The sequence below is a fragment of the Melanotaenia boesemani genome, chromosome 5 (genome assembly GCF_017639745.1).
Source record: "Melanotaenia boesemani isolate fMelBoe1 chromosome 5, fMelBoe1.pri, whole genome shotgun sequence".
Lineage (NCBI taxonomy): Eukaryota > Metazoa > Chordata > Actinopteri > Atheriniformes > Melanotaeniidae > Melanotaenia > Melanotaenia boesemani.
In genome coordinates this window covers 20,561,485-20,580,599 of record NC_055686.1, presented here as the reverse complement: position 1 = coordinate 20,580,599, position 19,115 = coordinate 20,561,485, and the positions used below count along the sequence as shown (strand labels likewise).

The 19,115-nt window shown below is 37.4% G+C and overlaps 2 protein-coding genes across 2 annotated transcripts; both read right to left on the bottom strand.

Annotated features, from left to right (window-relative positions):
* Positions 1–1,159: 1,159 nt before the first annotated feature.
* Positions 1,160–4,179, bottom strand: LOC121640631 (gamma-aminobutyric acid receptor-associated protein). The gene is made up of 4 exons (XM_041986431.1): positions 3,950–4,179; positions 2,539–2,617; positions 2,324–2,442; positions 1,160–2,190 (listed from the first exon to the last, which is right to left on the bottom strand). The coding sequence occupies exons 1-4, from the start codon at positions 4,037–4,039 to the stop codon at positions 2,110–2,112; spliced, it is 369 nt and encodes a 122-aa protein (XP_041842365.1). The 5' UTR covers positions 4,040–4,179; the 3' UTR covers positions 1,160–2,109.
* A 2,343-nt stretch (positions 4,180–6,522) lies between these two features.
* LOC121640635 (CTD nuclear envelope phosphatase 1A) lies at positions 6,523–18,473 on the bottom strand. Its single transcript, XM_041986437.1, has 8 exons — positions 17,717–18,473; positions 14,809–14,875; positions 11,161–11,279; positions 10,995–11,066; positions 10,642–10,758; positions 10,450–10,561; positions 8,981–9,065; positions 6,523–7,781 (listed from the first exon to the last, which is right to left on the bottom strand). Exons 1-8 carry the CDS (start codon positions 17,819–17,821, stop codon positions 7,721–7,723), a joined length of 738 nt encoding a protein of 245 aa, XP_041842371.1. The 5' UTR covers positions 17,822–18,473; the 3' UTR covers positions 6,523–7,720.
* Between the last annotated feature and the right edge of the window lie 642 nt (positions 18,474–19,115).

The window sequence follows — 19,115 nt, the reverse complement described above, 5'->3', positions numbered from 1 at the left end:
CGCCTGCCACCCAGACAAGAGCAATCACCATGGCAACAACCCTGCAGACAGAGGTACGGTGTGGAAAATCCCCAGGAGGAAAACACTGGAGTTAGAAAGTAAAAATACAGATAAAGGAGTTCATATAATTGATAAAATTAAGTGAAATAAAATATAATAAATAAGTTTATAAAAAACAGTGTTCTTGGGTAAAACAAAACAATAAAAGTGGAGAGCCACATAAATAGGTGGCATTAAAAAATAGAAAAGTATATAATTAGATAAGTGAAAATCTATTAAAAAAATATGATAAAATAAATTAGATGGCCAGTACCAGAGGATCTTAGTATCTGCAAGCGTACATAATTTAAAAGGTCAGATAAATAAGGAGCCTCAAGACCATTAAGACATTTATAAACTACTAAAAGAACCTTAACATAAATAAATAAATCCTAAGCTTAAAAATCTGTTTGTGTCACTTATTCTGTTTTCTTATTAAAGTAATCATTTAAGTAACAGTTTATTGAAGAAATATTAAATTAATATACTGAATGGTCTTTAAAGCCTAAAATTATGTATATTAAGATGAGGTAACTTTGCCATTTTTCCCCAAATTTATTTTTTCCCGCCTGTGTGTGTGTGTGTATCTATGTATGTATATATATATATATATATGTATGAACTAAATTTTTATGGATTTATCTACTAGAGAAAAAACTGAGAACAGTCTCATTGGGGTACAACACTTTCGTAAGAATCACTGTGTTATTGTCTTCATCCTAACTCCAGTAGCGTATCTGTAGTGAGATATGAATGTTGTCCACTTGTCTCATTTGGTACTGAACTCAACTTTCAAAGTTTCACTTTACTACTGTGTCAATCCAGCTTCTGGTATATATTTGTCCCCTCTTCTAAATTATTTACAGAATACTTATTTTGTTGTAAAAATTTGAGAATTTCTGATTAAACTGCCGTCTTGCATTAAAGAACAGATGGGGAAAAGAAAAGAAAAATCAGATTTCCTTGCAAAATTTGAGTGGCACACGTTACCTGAGCAGCCACAAAACAGTAAGACAAACCATGCAAATATAGGAACAAAAGTTGTAGGACAACTGAGCCCGAATAGTAGGTATTCTATCTTCTTCAAGTTGCAGTGTGCAATGAAGACAAGAAGCACAAATGGATTTTCATCACATTTTATCATGTATGGTCATGAGTGGAGAGAAAGAGCCAGTTACGCAGCTGTATACAGAGTTCAAATTGTATTTGTGTTTTTTTTTTTGGTTTGTTTTTTTTTTGTTTTTTAAAAGAGACAAACTTAAAAAAAAAGAAAAGAAAAATTGCACTCAGCTTTACAATATCTTTAGAAAGTAAGCCATCTAAAATGAACAATAACAATAATTAGCACTCAACATAATAGTCTTACCACTGAAAGCAGAAGATGATTGTGTAGTCTGAATTCTATAATTACTCCTTGGGATCAAATGTGGGGCAGTACATCACACTGTCATTCACAGTCTTTTTCAAATGGGAAATCAGGGAAAGAAGAAGAAGAAAAAAAAAACAACCCATAACCTAGACAGTTCACCTTTTCCTCTAGGAAAACAACTGCTGCTAAACAGTTATCCTTCACTCTGCCAGAGACAAAACTATCTGACTTTCAACTGGTGAAAAGTATTGATTTTCTAACCTAAACTCAAAACATGCCTTTTTCCACATTACAGGCGGCAAAAATAGACACTCAGCATTTTTTTTTTGGTCAGTAAGAACTGATTTGAACAAAGATTGTTTATTTCTTCCCTTAATCTGAAGTAACTATAATTACAGCCTACCTCTAAGAAGACTTTTTCATTTCTTCTAAGTTTTTTTTTCTAGTAAGGTTTGATCGGTTATGACACTAGAAAAATAACTGGCCATGTGATTACATAATCAGAGTTGCTAACGATAAATGGAGGCAAAATACAATTCAGACTGCAGAATAATAAAGATAGATGCAAGAAAGGTGATGTACAAGAGGTGAAAGTGCATTTGACAAATTTACTCGGGGAACTCTAGGCTGCTGAGCTGGATTTAATATTTAAATGAATGAATGGTGGAGGTCTCAGAAAGGTGGGTAGTAGTTGAAGGGGATCAGATTTCCCTTTGGCTGTTCCCATAGACACTCTCATCACTGTAGGCAATGTAGAGGAAAAAGTCCTCTTCATGATGCTCCTGAGAATAACAGGAATAAAAATGTTGGAATGATATTAAAAATGCACATAGAGGCTGGCTTTAATATAAGTAGGACAAACCAAAACAACATGCTGGTTAAGACATATGACATGCGAGAGCAAACAACTCTTGCCTGATACAACAGTCCCATGGTAGCTGAGGTGGGTGGAATGACATTGTTTACAAAGAAGAAGAGTGCATCCTCTGCCCGCAAGTGGATTCTTTTCCGGATGAGGAAATAAAACTGGCCCACTGATACAAGAGAGAATATTTAGTTATAGAAAATGTTATTACAGCAAACTAATGTTTCTAAAACCATGATAAGACTTTAACAAACCGCAATTTTACCTGTCAAGTCGGACGGGACAAGGTATTTCTTCTTGTCCAGATCTCCTATTCTCGCTTTAGGAGCCTTCTCCACAATGACCTAAGAGAAAAAATGTTCATAAATAACAAAAATAATTTATAGAACTATTGGAGTGTGAGTCCTTAAGTGACACATATACAACATTTTCACAGAGCAAAGGCTATGTGTATTGAATGAGAAGATTTTGATTGTATGATTCACCTTTTTCAGAAAAGGGATCTGAAAATATACCACTGGTATTTAAGCAAGGCAACCAAGAAGTGGCTTTTTATTTAAACAGCAGCAGAATTCTCTGGTATGAAAACTCTGGTATGACCTATTCAGAAAAATGAAATAAGACCTGGTGCTTAGTATGGGGCTGTAAGAAACATAAAATGAAAGTATTTTGAGTGTCGCCTTTAGGTTGATCTAAAAATAGGATTAGTAAAGAACTAAATACCATCACAGCAAGATAACAGGAAGCTATCCTTACAAAGCTGTAATGCTTAGTTGCTGGGCAGAGTAAATAAATAAATAAATAAATAAAATAACGCATCCACAACTATGAGAAATGACATGATCAAAATATGCTGACTTTCCTTTGTGCTAAGCAGTTGTGATGATATGATTACAAGATTGATATCTAATGAGTCTTACACTACAGATAAAAAAGTAAAAATAAAATCAGAAATGTGAAAATATTACGTGGAAATCAGACAACTTGTGTTTAGATTTAATATAAGAGCCTTCATATTTCAATTGCCAAGGAAATTGTGGTTACAACAGTCCATGACTGTGAAATGAAAGATGACGACACTAGAAAAATAATTTACAATGAAGAGCAACAAAAACCCACAAAGGGCAGGTGAGGCTTTGATCCAGACAGTCGTGTTAGGTCAGTTTGAGCAGTAGTCACAAAGACTGTGGACTATACCATCTCCATTAGTTTAAACGACGTAAACAAGTGCCCTGTTTGTTGACACCAACTGCTGAGGAGTGTTTCAACATCCAGCTTTAAAATAACACCCAGCTACGTGTCTTTTAGTATAGAGATCGTCACAGTCGTTTGTATATTGTATTATCACAAAAGATAACTGATAAAGATTCAAGCTTTTTCAGGCTTACATCGTCATCTATCGTTGGCCTGTACAATGCGGCCGCAATTCTTCATGGTTAACCCCTATCGTTATTAGCGATCTGCTGTACTGTTTACCAACGTGGCAGTCTCCACATTTTTGCTAAATTTTACACGATACAAATTGGGGACTATTATTTCTATACTTTAGGTGACTTCAGCTTGTATTACAGACACAAAACCACCCTTAAAAGGCTTAAGCTTCAAGTCAGAAATCCACTTAGCCGTGAAACTGCTAACAACATAGACGGAGCTACCAAGCTAACGTAGCTACTTACTGGAACCCTGTCCGGATACTTCTTCCTTATTTTCTCACCCTCGGACCGCCTTTTCTCAAATGGATGCTCCTCTTTGTACTGAAACTTCATCGTTAAAGAGATGACAGACAACAAAGTCGGTCACTCCGGAGTAGTGCGATGGGTGTTTGCTCGAGGAACAACTCAAATCGCTGACACACAAACACAGAAGATGCTAACTAGCTTTAGCTTGCCACAGCTGTTTTCCTAGTGCAATGCAGCGGAAGGATACAATAACAACATGACGTAGATAGAGTATAGTTCGTAGGGTGTAGCTCACAATATTTCGGATTAGATTATTTCGATGTTTAATCAGGTTAGATAACTAATTTTAATATCAGATATATTTTAAGAGTGTCATTGTTCATGAAAACGATTTTTCCTGGGAACTATTTTATTTTTATCAACGGCTGCGCATAAAGACGCGGGGCAGGGCATCGAGGAGGTATCTGTCCTTGTCATATGACCGCGGCCCAGCAGCAGGAGCGGAGAGGAAATTCCTGAGCATGCGACATTCAGCCGTAATTCAGGTTTTAACAAGCTTCAATGATAATTTAAAGTAATACATCGATACATTTTTAGGAAATATAAGAGAGGTTGTTTCTCATACAATTATATATAAAAATTGAAGTTCCCCTGAAGTTTTAACATTTGAATAATAATAATAATAATAATAATAATAATAATAATAATAAATATTATAAAAGTTTAAATCAGTGACTTTGACCAATCTTAAAACATGTAACTCAGATATAATCGGATCAAAGATAATCATTAAGAACACATAAAAATAAGCCTATTTCATTGTAGTAATGTCTTTGTGTCATTTAAATTGCACCAAATTCTATTCTATTCTATTCTACAGTCATTTAGCAGACGCTTTTATCCAAAGCGACTTACATTTGAGAGGAAGAACAACACAAGCATGAATTCAAACAAGATGGGACGTCATAATTAAGTGATAGTCAGACCGCTTTTGAGTCCAGTTGGACCCAGGTGCTGTCATGTAGTGCTAGTGCAGTGCATATAATTTTTTTTTTTTTTTTTTTTTTTAGTCATTTTATTTAAATACAGGATCAAATGGCAGTAAATTATTAAAGATGGCTGTTGCGATAACTATTTTATTCATTATTAAGTTTTTATGTCAGTTTGACATGCATATGTTAATTTCCTGAAACACTTATGGAGCATGTGCTAACCTGTTTATTGTGCAAGCGACAACTCAATGAGTCACTCAGCATGCTCATGTGACATTCCTGTGTTTTAAAGTCATGTGATACTTTTTTTTGGTAAGACGATAAGTAGGGAGTATATAAATTTGAAGAAAAAAAGTCCCTTATTTATTATAACGGCAACCTATTTGAAAATTTTGAAAGTGAAAACATTTAAATCAAACCAGGATATTAGCTCATAATTAAGATGGTGCCATTTGTCCATTCAGACATTCATGTGGAAAGCTTCGGCTTTGGTTAGGGTGTGTCTAGCAATACAAAACCTTATCTTGTCTTTTGCATATCAGGGATTTCGTATGGACTATAGGTTCCATTCAAAACTCTGATATGGCAACATTCCTTATCAAAAAAGATAACATTCCAATAACATGAGAAGCAATGGGCCCAAATTGCAGCGGAGACAGGAAAAAATGAGTTTTTTTTTCATGAAAACAAAGTGAAATAAAGATGCTGAAATGGAGGCCTAACACATTTGTTTGCTTTGAAATGAAAATTAGAATCAGCAGGTAGTTTAAAAAAATCTGAAAAAAGACAAGTAAATTGTAAATTATTTATTGACTTAACCTAAAACAGTTGTCATAATGCACTTCCTACATCACGCAATGTATAACATTAATTTCAGATACAACCACCTATCAGCAGCTGTAACCTCTTAAGGTTGAATTTATTGATATCAGAAACTTACCTTTGTAATAACAGAGGAAGATCACATTAAAAGCCCAAGAACTTTGTTTTTCTGTAAACTTATGAAAATAAACTACGGCAGCGGAAACCACAAATGGGAAAAATACAGAAGTAAATTTTAATCAACCTGACTAGCAGGCAAATTCTATGTTGATGAGGATCAAAAATGATGGAAATGTGCAGTACATTTCCATAGACACCTTGATGTCTATGATTGATCTTAACACAAAATAAAATATTCAATCTAGAGCTCCTATTTATTTGTCGTTTGCCTTCATGTAAAATGGTAAAAGGATGAAAAGTCTCAAAAATAGTTTGTTTCCTCAACAATGAAGGAATTTGAAGCACACTGGTGCAGTTTTCTGTTGCACCACAAGGTGGCAGCATTTTACAGCAACAGAATTCTTGATTAAGATTAGTAATTTAGTGCCTATTGTAAATGCTGACATCTCCGTTTTTATTGCTATTGGTTAGACCAAAGACAAATGTCCTGCCTTTGTGGGACAAGTTCTTCAAATCAAATCTCCACTTAAAATGAAGTTAGTCCATTGACAAGCTGCAAAGAATTATTGCCCAAATATGAAATGAAAGACTGCAGGATTATAAACATTTAAAGAAAACAAGCTGAATAGTAACTGGTCGATACTGACAAGTGTTTTATTAGTAACACAGACATGGAGACAGAGCCGATAAGAAGCCGCTGTGAGCCTTAACAAGACTGACATTGTTCAGAAGGCATTTAAAGATAGAGGGTCTTGTAGCTGAACCCATATAGTAAGGGGGAGTGGGTAAAAACAGAACAGAGATGTTTGCAAATTTGAGTCAAATAGAAAACAAACTGCAACAAAAACAGAGGGGGACAAAATAAGTGCAATTCCTATTAGATGAAATCAGGATGGCATCAAATGGTAAAGAGGGAGAGCAAAATGTCATGTTTGCAGAAGTCATTCTATAATATATCTTGGTAACAGAGAAACAATCAAATATGGAAAGGCGACACGGCAGTTCACATATCGAAACAAGCCATTCTCTTTTTTTCTCACAATTTTTAAATCTTATCACCGAGTCCCATCAGGAGCTTTGGGGAGAAGAGTTCTGATTAATGGCAGGGAAAAAAGAACTGTCCAGAAAAAAATGACTGGATGGTTTGTTGCAAGCAAAGGTCCATCAACCACTTTATTTAAATCCATCCATTTTTGCTGGGGGGAAGGGAAAAATAAGAAAACAAGAAACTCTGGAATAAATGAATCACCTCAGGGGTATAAAGTTAATCCAAAAGGGGATAGTTTTCTGTTTTCCCCTTCTCATTTGGTCTGAGAGGGCAAAACAGTAAATTGATAAGTTGTCTGTTGAAGTGCGATGATGATGGTGGAGAAGAGGAAGAAACAATGTAGAATAGTCTTTGTTGCTTTGCTGATCCTCTTCTTCTCCAACCTCCCAATCTTCAAAAAAGTTTAAAAAGGACTAAAGAATTCGGCAAGCATACTCCAGCTCGTACACAAGCTCACCTCCATACGCACAGTCAGTATCAGGAGCTATAAGGCAGAGAGGCTCCGTTTTGTTTTGGAAAAAAAACAACAAAACAAACAAAAACAAATAAAGAAATGAGGGAAAAAAAAAAAAGAAAAAGCAAAACAAGCTGGCTACCTCTACCTCCCCAGTAGTTTTTTTTCGGGTTCTGGTGATCCCATACTGTTCATCCCAAATAAGGCGGTCACCCCAACCCTTATCTCCTCTCGGAGAGGGCTGGTGGGTCGTCTGTGTGGGAATGGAGGGCAGGATGGACGCCAGGAGAGAGAAAAAAGGCTAGTCAACAAGCCCCTCTCAATTCAGCCCATCACCAGAGCCGGTGCTGGTGGAGGTTTCGACTGAGGACGGAGCGGACATCAGCAGTGAACCTATGAAACGGGAAAAAATACAGTTTGACTCATTTATCATCTTAAGCCTGGTACACACATAACGATTTTTTTAATCTTGTGAGATTTTTTATCTGGTCGAGACCTCACACGTGAAGATAAAAAAATCAGTTATGATCGTACTGTGTGTGGTGTGCTCTGAAAATGTAATCACGGAACAACACACACATTACGATGCTGTACAGTAACTCAAATACAATCTAGTCCTCCAAGCCGGGCAAACGTTAAAACGTAGAAGAAGAACCATCGCAACAACTGGCAAAAAAAACGTAGAACCATCGCAACAACCGGCAAAAAACGTAGAAGAACCATAGCAACAACCAGCAAAAAACGAAAAAGAAGAACCATAGCAACAACCGGCAAAAAACGTATAAGAACCATAGCACAACCGGCAAAAAACGAAAAAGAACCATAGCAACAACCGGCAAAAAACGTAGAAGAACTATAGCAACAACCGACAAAAAACGTAGAAGAACCATAGCAACAACCGGCAAAAAACGAAGAACCATAGTAAAAATCGAAAAACACAACACATATCATGGAAGGGGATATATAAGACGAGGGAATGATGGTGATCTTGGGACTATTGTTAACAGAAAAAGCGAGAACTGAAAAAAATGACAGATTGGAGACGGTGTGAACACGGACTTTGTTTACTACCTTGCGCTCCAGTCAGCTCGCTCTCTGATTGGCTACATTCCGCACCACGTCACCAACCACGCAGTCAGAATGTACGTGTTGTCGGCGTTCCTCAGAAATCGGCATTGAAATATTAAACATGTTCACTGTTCCAAATAGTCAGCTACGACCCGTTTCTGAGCGGATTATCGGGACAAATCGGCTCATAACACACAAGAGACCAAATGATAATTAAACAGGGAAATCTCACGGTGATCGGGCGTTTGCCGTCCGAGGTCGGGAAGAGGCAAAATCGGGACAAATACAGTCCAAATATCCTCATGTGTTTACCAGGCTTTAGTCAGAAAAGAATGCTGTGAGAAATGCACTCATTAACAATCTATGATCAATTTTATCAATGAATTAAAAAAAATGCCCGACTAAAATGGGCTATAAATTCAGGAAGGTGCACGTGTGACTTAAAATGGTAAACAAAATAAGCCAAAACTTCAGGTGTTTGCCTTTTCTGTTTGCTTTCACACCAAAGTTATTATGACTTTTACCTTAATGCGTCCAGCATAGGCAGCAAGTTAAGAAGTGCTGTGTCACTAGGGTCACTGAACCAGGACTTGATAGGTATTGCATTGTCTGGAGGGCAGACAACAGTGGGTCAGTCGTGTCAGAGAAATTGACATGGTTGTGGTTTTGTCCTCTTTGAAAAAAGAAAATGTTACAATAGCTGCAGACTTAACTCCAAGCTAGCATTTACAACACAGGCCTCATAGAGACAACTGCCTGTTTAGTGACACACATTCTTCTGATACATTACAAAGTTGATGTACATTAGAACTAGGTTTCACTTGATTCTTTGCACTAGAGATGAAGACAAACAGAATACAAGCAGCTAGACATAAATCTCAAGATGCAATGAAAAGGTTGGCATGTCACAACCTGTTTCCCTGATGTTTACACAGGCTGACATATGAACCGGTTTTCATACATGTAAATTTACTTTGACAGGTCAAATGTAAATTTTTCCAAATGGGTTTGTTGGGCCTTTGATTTAGATTATTTAGAATTATAGACTTAAAAAAAAAAGATAGACATTGATACTAATGCTTTGCTCAGACATTTCTTCAAATCTGAAACTTATTAACTTTTGTTTGACAAAGCTCAGGTGTAACAACAAGGTGAGGGTGGAGCAGCTCTGACAGACTTATATTACATGAACATCTACAAATAAACTACCAGAGATATTTAAAATGCATTTGGTCAGCATTTTCTTTGGACGTCAGTCACCATGGGTGCATGAACAGCTGAGTCAAACTATGGTTATAGCTTAGCTTGGCCAGTTAGCTGGATCGCTGTCCTTGTCCCAGTATATGTGCAAGGGAGGGGAAGTGTATCCAACTTTTCAGTGGTAGTGTATTTAAGTCTTGTGTTATGATGCTGTAGACTTGAACACAACATACAAGACAGTCTGCTGTCTCTAACTTACTCTTTGGGAGATCACTGTACATGCAAGTACATAGATATGTCTTAACTAAAATAATTTTATTATATGGCACTGCTGTTTTAAAACTAATTCAAAATATTAGGATTTTATTAACGCAGTGCAACTATCTGGAAATGCTTTACACAACCTGTTCATGCAGAGTCCGAACAGAATTCACCTATAATATACTTATACCTTATAGTTTTTACAAAATCAGGCGAAAAAATTTTATCTTTTAGCATGTGCAGTGTCATTACCCATTTCAATCATTGTTTTGAGAATACATGGCAGACTTATTCAGCCTTCAACTGTATTAACCCGGGTTTGTCAGTCTAGCGTTGGGAATTTTGATTTTATGATTCAGGTTGGACTAGCATGTTTACAAGCATTTTAACAGTTTAGTTATAGTTGGACTTACTTTTTTTTTGTTAATTTAATTGTTTCATTTTCTCTTCTCATTTCATATAAACATAATGAGTGTAAAACATAAAGGAATGGGTCAGAAGTGGAGTAATGCATGATGGTGTTAAGCCTTACCTGGATGGCTACGATAAGCACCAGGCGAGTTGTCCAGAATAACAATACTGGACAGGTCATCATGTACTACTGACAGGTCTTTAATATAACTACCTAGATCCAATGTACAGTGCTGTCAAAAGAAAGAAATAAAAGTCACTGCCACTAGCAAATACACACACACACACACACAGAGAGAGCGTAAATCAGTACCTGTCTGTAGTATCTGCGTTTCAGGATGTTTCTGTTGTTATCGAGCTTGTCTGCCACTGCAGAGCCATAAATCTCCATACTGGCTGTGAAAACCACCAACTCATACCACTGGCTCACCTGTGTACACAAAGCGTTTAGGTACACAATAGCAGAGGTAAACCAGTTAAAGGCTTCGTTTAATAAGTCATGAGAGAAATTTATACAAAAGCAAATATTAGTTTGACATCACAGAGCATAAGAATTCAGCACTATTTAGGAAGGCTGGAAGGTAACCTGTCCAGAGCAGCGAAGTTTGTGTGGTTTAATCCTCACTACCATGTTACAGTAAAAATAGCAAATGGAAGGACACTCACCACTTCTAAAAAGAAGTCAACATGTGGCCTTTTATGTACGAAGAATCTGACTGGATGCTTATCAATGACGACCTGCGTGGGAGAGTAAACATATTGACCTAGTTCATATAGACGACAACAGTATTGTACTGTAGTGATACATATATACATGTATGATTTCCCATACTTTGAGGATAAAGTCTGGTGGCGTGCCAGGTCTCACTGTGGGCCTAAGGACCCCATCGTGGTGAGAGTGAATCAGTGTCTCATCCAGATCCAGAACCAGAATCTTCCTCTTTACTGCGTCTGGAATGTATTGGACACTTTGTTCACAAAATTATACATATACAAAATTTTCAGGTACTAAGAGAAGTTAGGTTACATTTGAAAAGCTTTACAAGTAATGGAGATATATTAACCAACAGCGTGTGCAATGTAAAAACTGAGATTTTATTATAGAAGAACACCTGAAGAGAAGATCAATTAGCTGCTCACAATTCAAAAACCAGCATCCATGATGGTGTAGGGGAGAATTAGTGCATTCAGTCTAGTTGAACTGTAGATCTGAAGTCATCATTATTCCTTAACATTAAATGCATGTTTTCGAGCAACTTGTACTTCCACTCAGATTACGTCTTTGTCAGGGAAGTGCTTGCTTGTTTCAGCAGAACAATAGCACATTCTGCACATTTCTGCATCCAGATCTGCCTGCTATTCAGAGATGTCAACCAATCAAAATACTGATGCATTTTGAAGAAAACACTAACATCAAAGTAGGACTTTAAAGTGCAAAAATGCTTTTGATTCAGGTTGGAATCAAAAGCAACTTTTATTAATTACAATGGCTCTAAAGCACAAGACCTTCTCAGCAAACATGGAGTCTGTTATTTACAAATCTGACATTTACATGTTCTTTTAGGTCTTTTTCAGTGCCAGTTTAACTTTTAGTTGTACTATTAATTAAAGGTTTGCATAAATTCAATGATACATCACATTAACCTACTCACACAGCTGTGATTTATGCACTTTTTTTTTAGACTTACAGCATATAAACCCAGAATAATCTATTTATAAAATTATCCCCAAGTTTGGAAAGAGCCTAAACACTCACTATGCTGGTATACAACATACATCACCTATAACTTAGTCAACTAAATTATAGGTGAGTTATAGTTGTAGGGCAACAAAAATGACCTGGAGGGGAAAAGCATAAAGCTCTTTGTTCACCTGAAGCAGTATGCAGAAACAAGCCGACTTATTTCTATTACATTAACAGCTGTAGCACATTTACTTAGTGCCCTGCAGGCTAAAGTGTATTCAAAACCAGTTCAGCAACTACCACTACTTCAGATGGGACAAGTCTGTAACTATGACAACAAGAGGGGACGGCAAAACACAGTTTTACAGGCTGTGTTGGACTTCTGTTTCTAATAACCATGACTTTGAGACAATCATGGTAGATAATTATTTGCGACTGGACCATGGATATCAGTAGAACTTGGAGTGGACTACCAGCAGAAAAAAAACAGTGAATCAGTCTGATTTCTTTCATGTCTATGGCCTGTTGCTAATAGTTTAAGAGCATCCATTTAGGACATTAGGGTCAGTAAAGGTGTATTTTTGTATAGAACAAGTGAGTAGTGCCCATTTTTGTAAGGCAAGGCAAGGTAAGGCAGTTTATTTGTATAGCACATTTCATGTACAGGACAATTCAAAGTGCTTTACATAAAACAAAGGCATTACAGATATTTAGAAATAGTAAAAGGCATCAACACATAATCACAATGAAATAATAAATTACATTAATTACATTTCTTTGGATCTAAGAGCTCTGCTAGGTTTATATTCTCTGAACATATCACAGATGTATTCTGGGCCTAAACCATTCTGGGATTTGTAAACAATCAGAAGGGTTTTAAAATCTATTCTGTGACTGACTGGAAGCCAGTGTAAAGATTTCAAAACTGGTGTGATGTGTTCAGATCTCTTAGTCCTGGTTAAAACTCTAGCAGCAGCATTTTGGATGAGCTGCAGACGTTTAATGCTCTTTTTAGGAAGTCCTGTTAAAAGACCATTACAGTAATCCAGCCTACTGGAGATGAATGCATGGATTAGTTTCTCTTGGTCTTTCTGGGAGACTAAACGTTTAATTCTGTTGATTGCAGCCCAAAGTGCAACGCCTGCTTAAAAATGACCATTAGTGTGTTGTGTGTGCAACGAGTGTTGCGTTCCCATCAATACTGATAGGAGCAGAAGCCAATTAATACCAGTGACTAGTGCAGTTATTTCATGCAGGATTGAAAGTTCTCCGTCACACTTAAAACCCTGACGTACGCAGGTCTTAGTTTTTTTTTTTCTTTTTTTTAACCAGTGTAAACAGGGCTTAAGTGTATACTTTTTTGGAAAAATATAAGAGAGGGGTGGCCGGAGGTGGCTTAATGGATTTTAAGCACAAGTCCATCTTACTGCTATTTGACACTTTTGACAGTGTTGCTTTAATCCTGCACTCAGTTGTCAATACCAACATAGCAGATAAATTAATGTAAAGGAATCACTTGTTTAGTTGAGACTGGATCTGGATTTCCAGCTGAGGTCACTGAAGTGAGTGAGAGCCAAGTCAAGTAGAACTGAAATACAATCCTTCTTCTAAGTCAAGTGTGCACTGTTGAATGAGCTCTCCACTGACAGAGGGGAAGTTCATTCAGGCCACCACACACACGCACACACACACCAGTCTGTGCTGCCAATAACATTTGAAATTCCTCTCCACTACCATGCCATAAATACGTCATGTTGGATCAAAATTCATGGCAGGATACTAAATTTCACATATTTTTGGTTGTTATGCTACAATTTCAATGGGACTCTGAAATCTACCTGACAGTAAACTTCTTTACATACATTCTTTTAGATGTATCTGACAGGAGAACAACTGTTTATTTCGCAGTGGTTTACCATCTACAGTCGAATCAGGCATCTCTTTTATTGTACAATGACATTATAGGAATTGAGAAACACTGGTGTGCAGTAATTTCTAATGTCAAATACTGATTATTATAGCATTATCCTGCAGCGATACAACATTATCCTCAATTAACTCGTCAATTCAAGATCAGTTGTGAGTGCAATCTATTAGCATGCTTCATTAAAACGACATCCTCTCTCCTTACTGTGTGCATTTATAGCTGTGCAACAGAACAACACTTCCTTTAAAGTGCTATTCCTATCTCTGGGAAATTCAGGTAAACTCGGAACGTCATTCTAGTTATTCAAAATATTTAGCTCTCGACTGTGATGACGAACTAATGTAATTTCCTCATCAATTGTGGAGTCAAGCTGAAGCCAGATAACTTATAAGCAAAGTTATTCTTAGTTGATTTGTTACTGAAAAGTAAAAGAACACAACAACTGACCAATGTAGCACAACTGGTTTTTCCAACCGAAAAAGAAAATAAAGCATAACTGCAGTTATAATCCAAACTCGTGACATTTGGATGAGTTTGTTACAGCTAGTCTAGAGTCTCCTCAAGAGGACAAAATAAACAAGACTATGAAAATGAAGTCTGATCTGGTGGTCACATACTTTGCATGTACAGATGTTAAACTCTGTTGTTTATGATTTGCACAAACACTTCCTCCTTGACTGGTTTAACTCCTCATCTTTACACACAACAAAAATGTTGCATTACTGTATCTCCCTTCTGTGTTATTGAAACGAAGACAATACTAAATTCAGTGAACTCTTTCCAGCGATGTTTAAAAGTTTTACAGCTTTCCACAGGATCCTGGATGATTGAGCAGGGTGGTTACATAATGAAAACAATCGTGTACTCACTGAGTCTGTTTCTGGAGATGGGTGACAAGGGCAAAGTGTCGTATCGCACCGTCTGATACTGGATTATCTGAAAAAGAACAAAGCAAATGAGACTGACAGTCTTCCACAGGCCAGAACAGTTAAAACAGAGCACATACAAAATGGTAAAACATGGTGAAGCCAATGTGTTGTAAGATTTAAAGTGGGATTATAGATGACAAGTGCCCTTTAGCCTCTGAACTTTTTTTTTTTTTTGGGCTCCTGGGCACTTAGACTGTATCTGTATTTTCAAAAGATCAATTGTGCTTTTTATACAAAAAAAAGTATTACTGCTATGGCAATAATAATGAAGATGTGGATTTTCGCTGTCAAATCAAATAAGACTCATAACTGAACATTTACTGTGCTCAGATTAACTTGGATCAGAGGTAAGGCTACTTCTGTGAAGGCCTTTGAAACACTTATAAACAAGTATTGCTATATGTCAGCTGCTTACAACAAATAACTTGAAGACCCCATGATGAAATAATCAAATGAAGTTGCCTCATTTTGCCCTGCAGCTTTTTTATAACTTTCTTAATCTGACCACAGTGACGATCCCTCCAAGCGCCACTCTTGTCCAGAGGCTCTGCGCTTTTCCCCGCAGGGTTATTTTTGTCCCCCCCAGCTGTCGGTGGGTGTCAGCGGCGTATGGGATACACGCAGAAAAGAAGACTTGCAGGGTGACTTTGGCTGAGAATGAGCTGCTTGGTCCTTTATCAGTGGCCAGGGGCTCCCTGTGTGTCCCCTCCCACTGCTGCCTGGCAGAAGGAGCTTGGGGGAAGCCTACTGGAGGTGGCAGCAGCTGCTGGGCACCACAGGGGGACCTCACCCACAACCCTGCTCTTTGCACATCTAACAGTGTCCATCTATATCTCGGCTTGCAAACTCAGACTGTATCCTTTCCTTCTAGAGTACATTTACAATTAGACTTCTAAACAATATTACTCTCTTAATCTGCGAATGCAAACTGAAAATTAATCACATGCAACAGTGACAAACAGGAGGCTCTTGCATTTGTGCAGCTGTTTCCAGGCCTTAAGTCTTATATGTCATGTCTTGATGAGCGATTAATGATTTCCTCGAAAGCCCAAGATGACATTACCCATCTGTTTTGGCCAAATCAATAAAATAAAAAAAGAAACTCATCCATCCATTGCTCAATGGAAACTAAATGTTTTTTAATTTTACAATGACAAAAAAAGATGGAAAAACCTCTCAAAAAACAGTTTCACAACTGTGACAACAGACTCTGACATACTTGTATGAACATTTGAATGAATAATTAACTAATTATCACAATGGTTTCTTTTTAATTTTTGTAGATTAAATTAAAAAAATCATTGAGGTTTGATCATTGACTTAATAAAGTAAGAGTTTTGTGTTAATTAGCTGAGTGTTTCGACATATAAACAACATTTGGCTACACATGGATACCGTATCGTACAGGATAATAAGCAACGCCCTTATGCAACTCATATCAGTAAGATTAATAAACAGTCATCTCGTCATTTGTTGACAGTACAGTAGAGTAGCGTGCACAGGATTATGATCAGCTTCTAATGTTCATGATCCAATAAAGCTTTTATCAATCCATGTTTTTGGATCAGGGCGCTCTGTATTGTTACAAAACAGATTATTAGATCTATAAAACAAGTTATTCTACATGTGAGTTTGTTGTATCAAGGTAGATTTTTCCTTGTACTTCAAACATCTCTAATGCCTACTTATGGCATCACCTCCATTTTAATGCTTAGAACAAAAGCCCTCCCTGGGTCATGACAGTCCTCTAGTGCATCACAGACTGTAAACAACAGAGCTAAACTGTTAGTGAAAATGAGAAAAACAGAGGGAGAGGGAGAGAACAGGGCACTCTCTGTGCTGACATAATCCCTCTCACTTCAGCCATAGCATGCACTGAACTACTCACTCTCCGGGCCAGCTGACAACCTGCAAGTGTTTGTGCCACACAATAAAATAAACTGCAGACAAACCTCGAGCAGCAAGATTACAACACACAGGGCACTCCTCCAAGCTTTGTTAGTTTGATACACTGCAAAAGTCGAAGTCCACTCATGTTACACCACATATGCGCATCTATTAACAACTTGGCAACACTTGTGTGCACTGGCAGGTGCCTTCTGTCAGATTATGTTCATTGTGGAGGCATTTTGGAGCAATTAAAGATGACCTGTAGGTTTGTGTTAATGGCTTCTTGAATTTAACATTTGGTTCACCTAAGTTTTGACTTTGTACTGCAGCTAGAAGCGCCCTCCAGTCACATAATCTCACCTAACAAAAACACCTAGATAAGAGCTGAAACAATCAATGTGATCAGACAGAATTAATCTACAAATATTTTTATGATCAACTGGCATTTTTCCTGGAAAGAAAATGTGTTGAGTGTTTATGTAGTACTATAAGACCAGATGCTAATATTTATGGTCTAAATGCTTAAGTGAAAATAAATCATGTTCTTTTCATTGAGCTGCAAATAAGTGATAAAATACACCAGTTGACAAACACTACAATATTGATGGGAGTTGTAGAATTCAATGGATTTTGAGACTAGTTGATGGGCATTTAGCCATTTTGGTGCACTTTGACATCCTCTCTGACACTTTATATAACTGTTCTGTTGTATACGTGTTTAGAACATTTAAAATGTATTTAAAAAACACTTTTAACACCAGTTTTAAAATACTCCTTACTGACGTTCTGCTGGCTGATACACCATGCATACTGATGCACATAATGAAACAAAAAATCACAGCTAAAGAAGAGACATGAAATATTTGGATTTATGAGGGTATGGCGACATAAGAAGAGACTTGGCTACCTTGTCAGGCAGGACAAACTGCCAAATGTTATTGTTAAAACCCTTTCTCACCGTTCGTAGGTGCTTCCTGAGGATGTACATGATGAAGCCCCATATTCTGGACGTAACGCTGAGGAAAGTGCGGATGCCAAGTAGACACTGCCGGGTCTTCAGCATGTTGATGACCCCACAGCAACTCCACTTCAATTCTCACTTGATAACAAGCTCTTGAGCTAAGTTGCTCTTGTAATTACAGAGGGAATTGCTTGTTAACCAGGCAAAATTCGTTTTTAGCCTCAGCCGCCAAACTAGCAATTCAAATTGTCAAGAGGCCAGTCAAACGTGTGAGTACCTCGCTCTGCACACTTGTGGCGAAAAAAATTAGCATCCAATAAAGACCACTTGCATTGTAACAGACAGACAAGTGTGGACGTGGTCAAAAAGAAAAGCCGCTGCACGACGACTGCTGCTGCTGTATGGACCTTAGCACGCAGCTCGTTGACAAGCTAGCTCTGGAGCTAGCTGGATGTATACGAACCACTGTTAAGCTAATAGCCACAAAGCTATCGCTAGCTCGACAGGGTGACCACCTTGAACCTTTGACAAAAATGCCACCAAAAAGCTATGGGGCCTTTCGTTGACAAGCACCGGTTTAACACGATTTCAGTCTGTGCGGCATCCGAAGATAGACAGCTTTGCAAAAGTTCTCAAAAGTCTAACCGGTCCGGTTAAAATCAGTTTGTAGTCCAGTGGAAATCCGGAATGAAACTGCGAGCCGCCATAGCCGCTTTGCCGTCACTTCCGCGACGAGCTCCGGGGTTGCGCGCAGCACGTCCACGTGGAAAGAAAACAAACAGACATGGACGAACAAGTGTGTCTTTTTAAAATCTAAAATCTGTTAAAATTAGCCACGTATCACACCGCTGTCAATTTATCCTTTGACCTAATTAAGCTAATAGTAGTGTATCGTATTTCAAACATGACTTTTGGTGTCATAAAAAACGTTATTATGACAGCAGCTTTATTGGTGTCAATAAATCTCGCTAAACTGCGATTTAAAGCTATTCAACAATGACACTTGCCAAGAGCAGTCATTTTAGCTATAAACATTGTCTGGCCAAGCTCTGCCATTTATTAATATTTCCCCTACACTTGATTAAATATTAAAAACATTTTGGAAGTAAATCTACCCTGACATAGCTTTTGACCACTGATTTTGATAATGCAAAGTGGTGCTGCTAGAAATATATATTGAGTACAAAGCTCCAATGAAGTAACTCAGTGCTTGCAACTTATCTACCAACTTCTCTTTAATTTATAGCTTATCAAAAAATGGTAATCACATACATTTCAAGGAGGTAAATCACTGGAATGATTGTGTTTAGCAATGATCTGCTCTTTTGTGCTCTTGTCACATTTTCTTAATTTAATGGATATGTTTGACAAGTTCTTTTTTATTTAACTTGTACAG

Bases quoted from the DNA above. Each gene is read 5' to 3' on its own strand.
- LOC121640631 (XM_041986431.1), bottom strand. From the start codon at position 4,039: ATGAAGTTTCAGTACAAAGAGGAGCATCCATTTGAGAAAAGGCGGTCC. The intron at 2,618-3,949 runs GTAAGTAGCTAC...TTTTTCTCTTAG, and splicing joins AGTATCCGGACAGGGTTCCA to GTCATTGTGGAGAAGGCTCC. The intron at 2,191-2,323 runs GCAAGAGTTGTT...TGTTATTCTCAG, and splicing joins CCATGGGACTGTTGTATCAG to GAGCATCATGAAGAGGACTT.
- LOC121640635 (XM_041986437.1), bottom strand. From the start codon at position 17,821: ATGCTGAAGACCCGGCAGTGTCTACTTGGCATCCGCACTTTCCTCAGC. The intron at 11,280-14,808 runs GTGAGTACACGA...AATACATTCCAG, and splicing joins CATCTCCAGAAACAGACTCA to ACGCAGTAAAGAGGAAGATT. The intron at 10,759-10,994 runs GTGAGTGTCCTT...TTGTGTACACAG, and splicing joins TTGACTTCTTTTTAGAAGTG to GTGAGCCAGTGGTATGAGTT.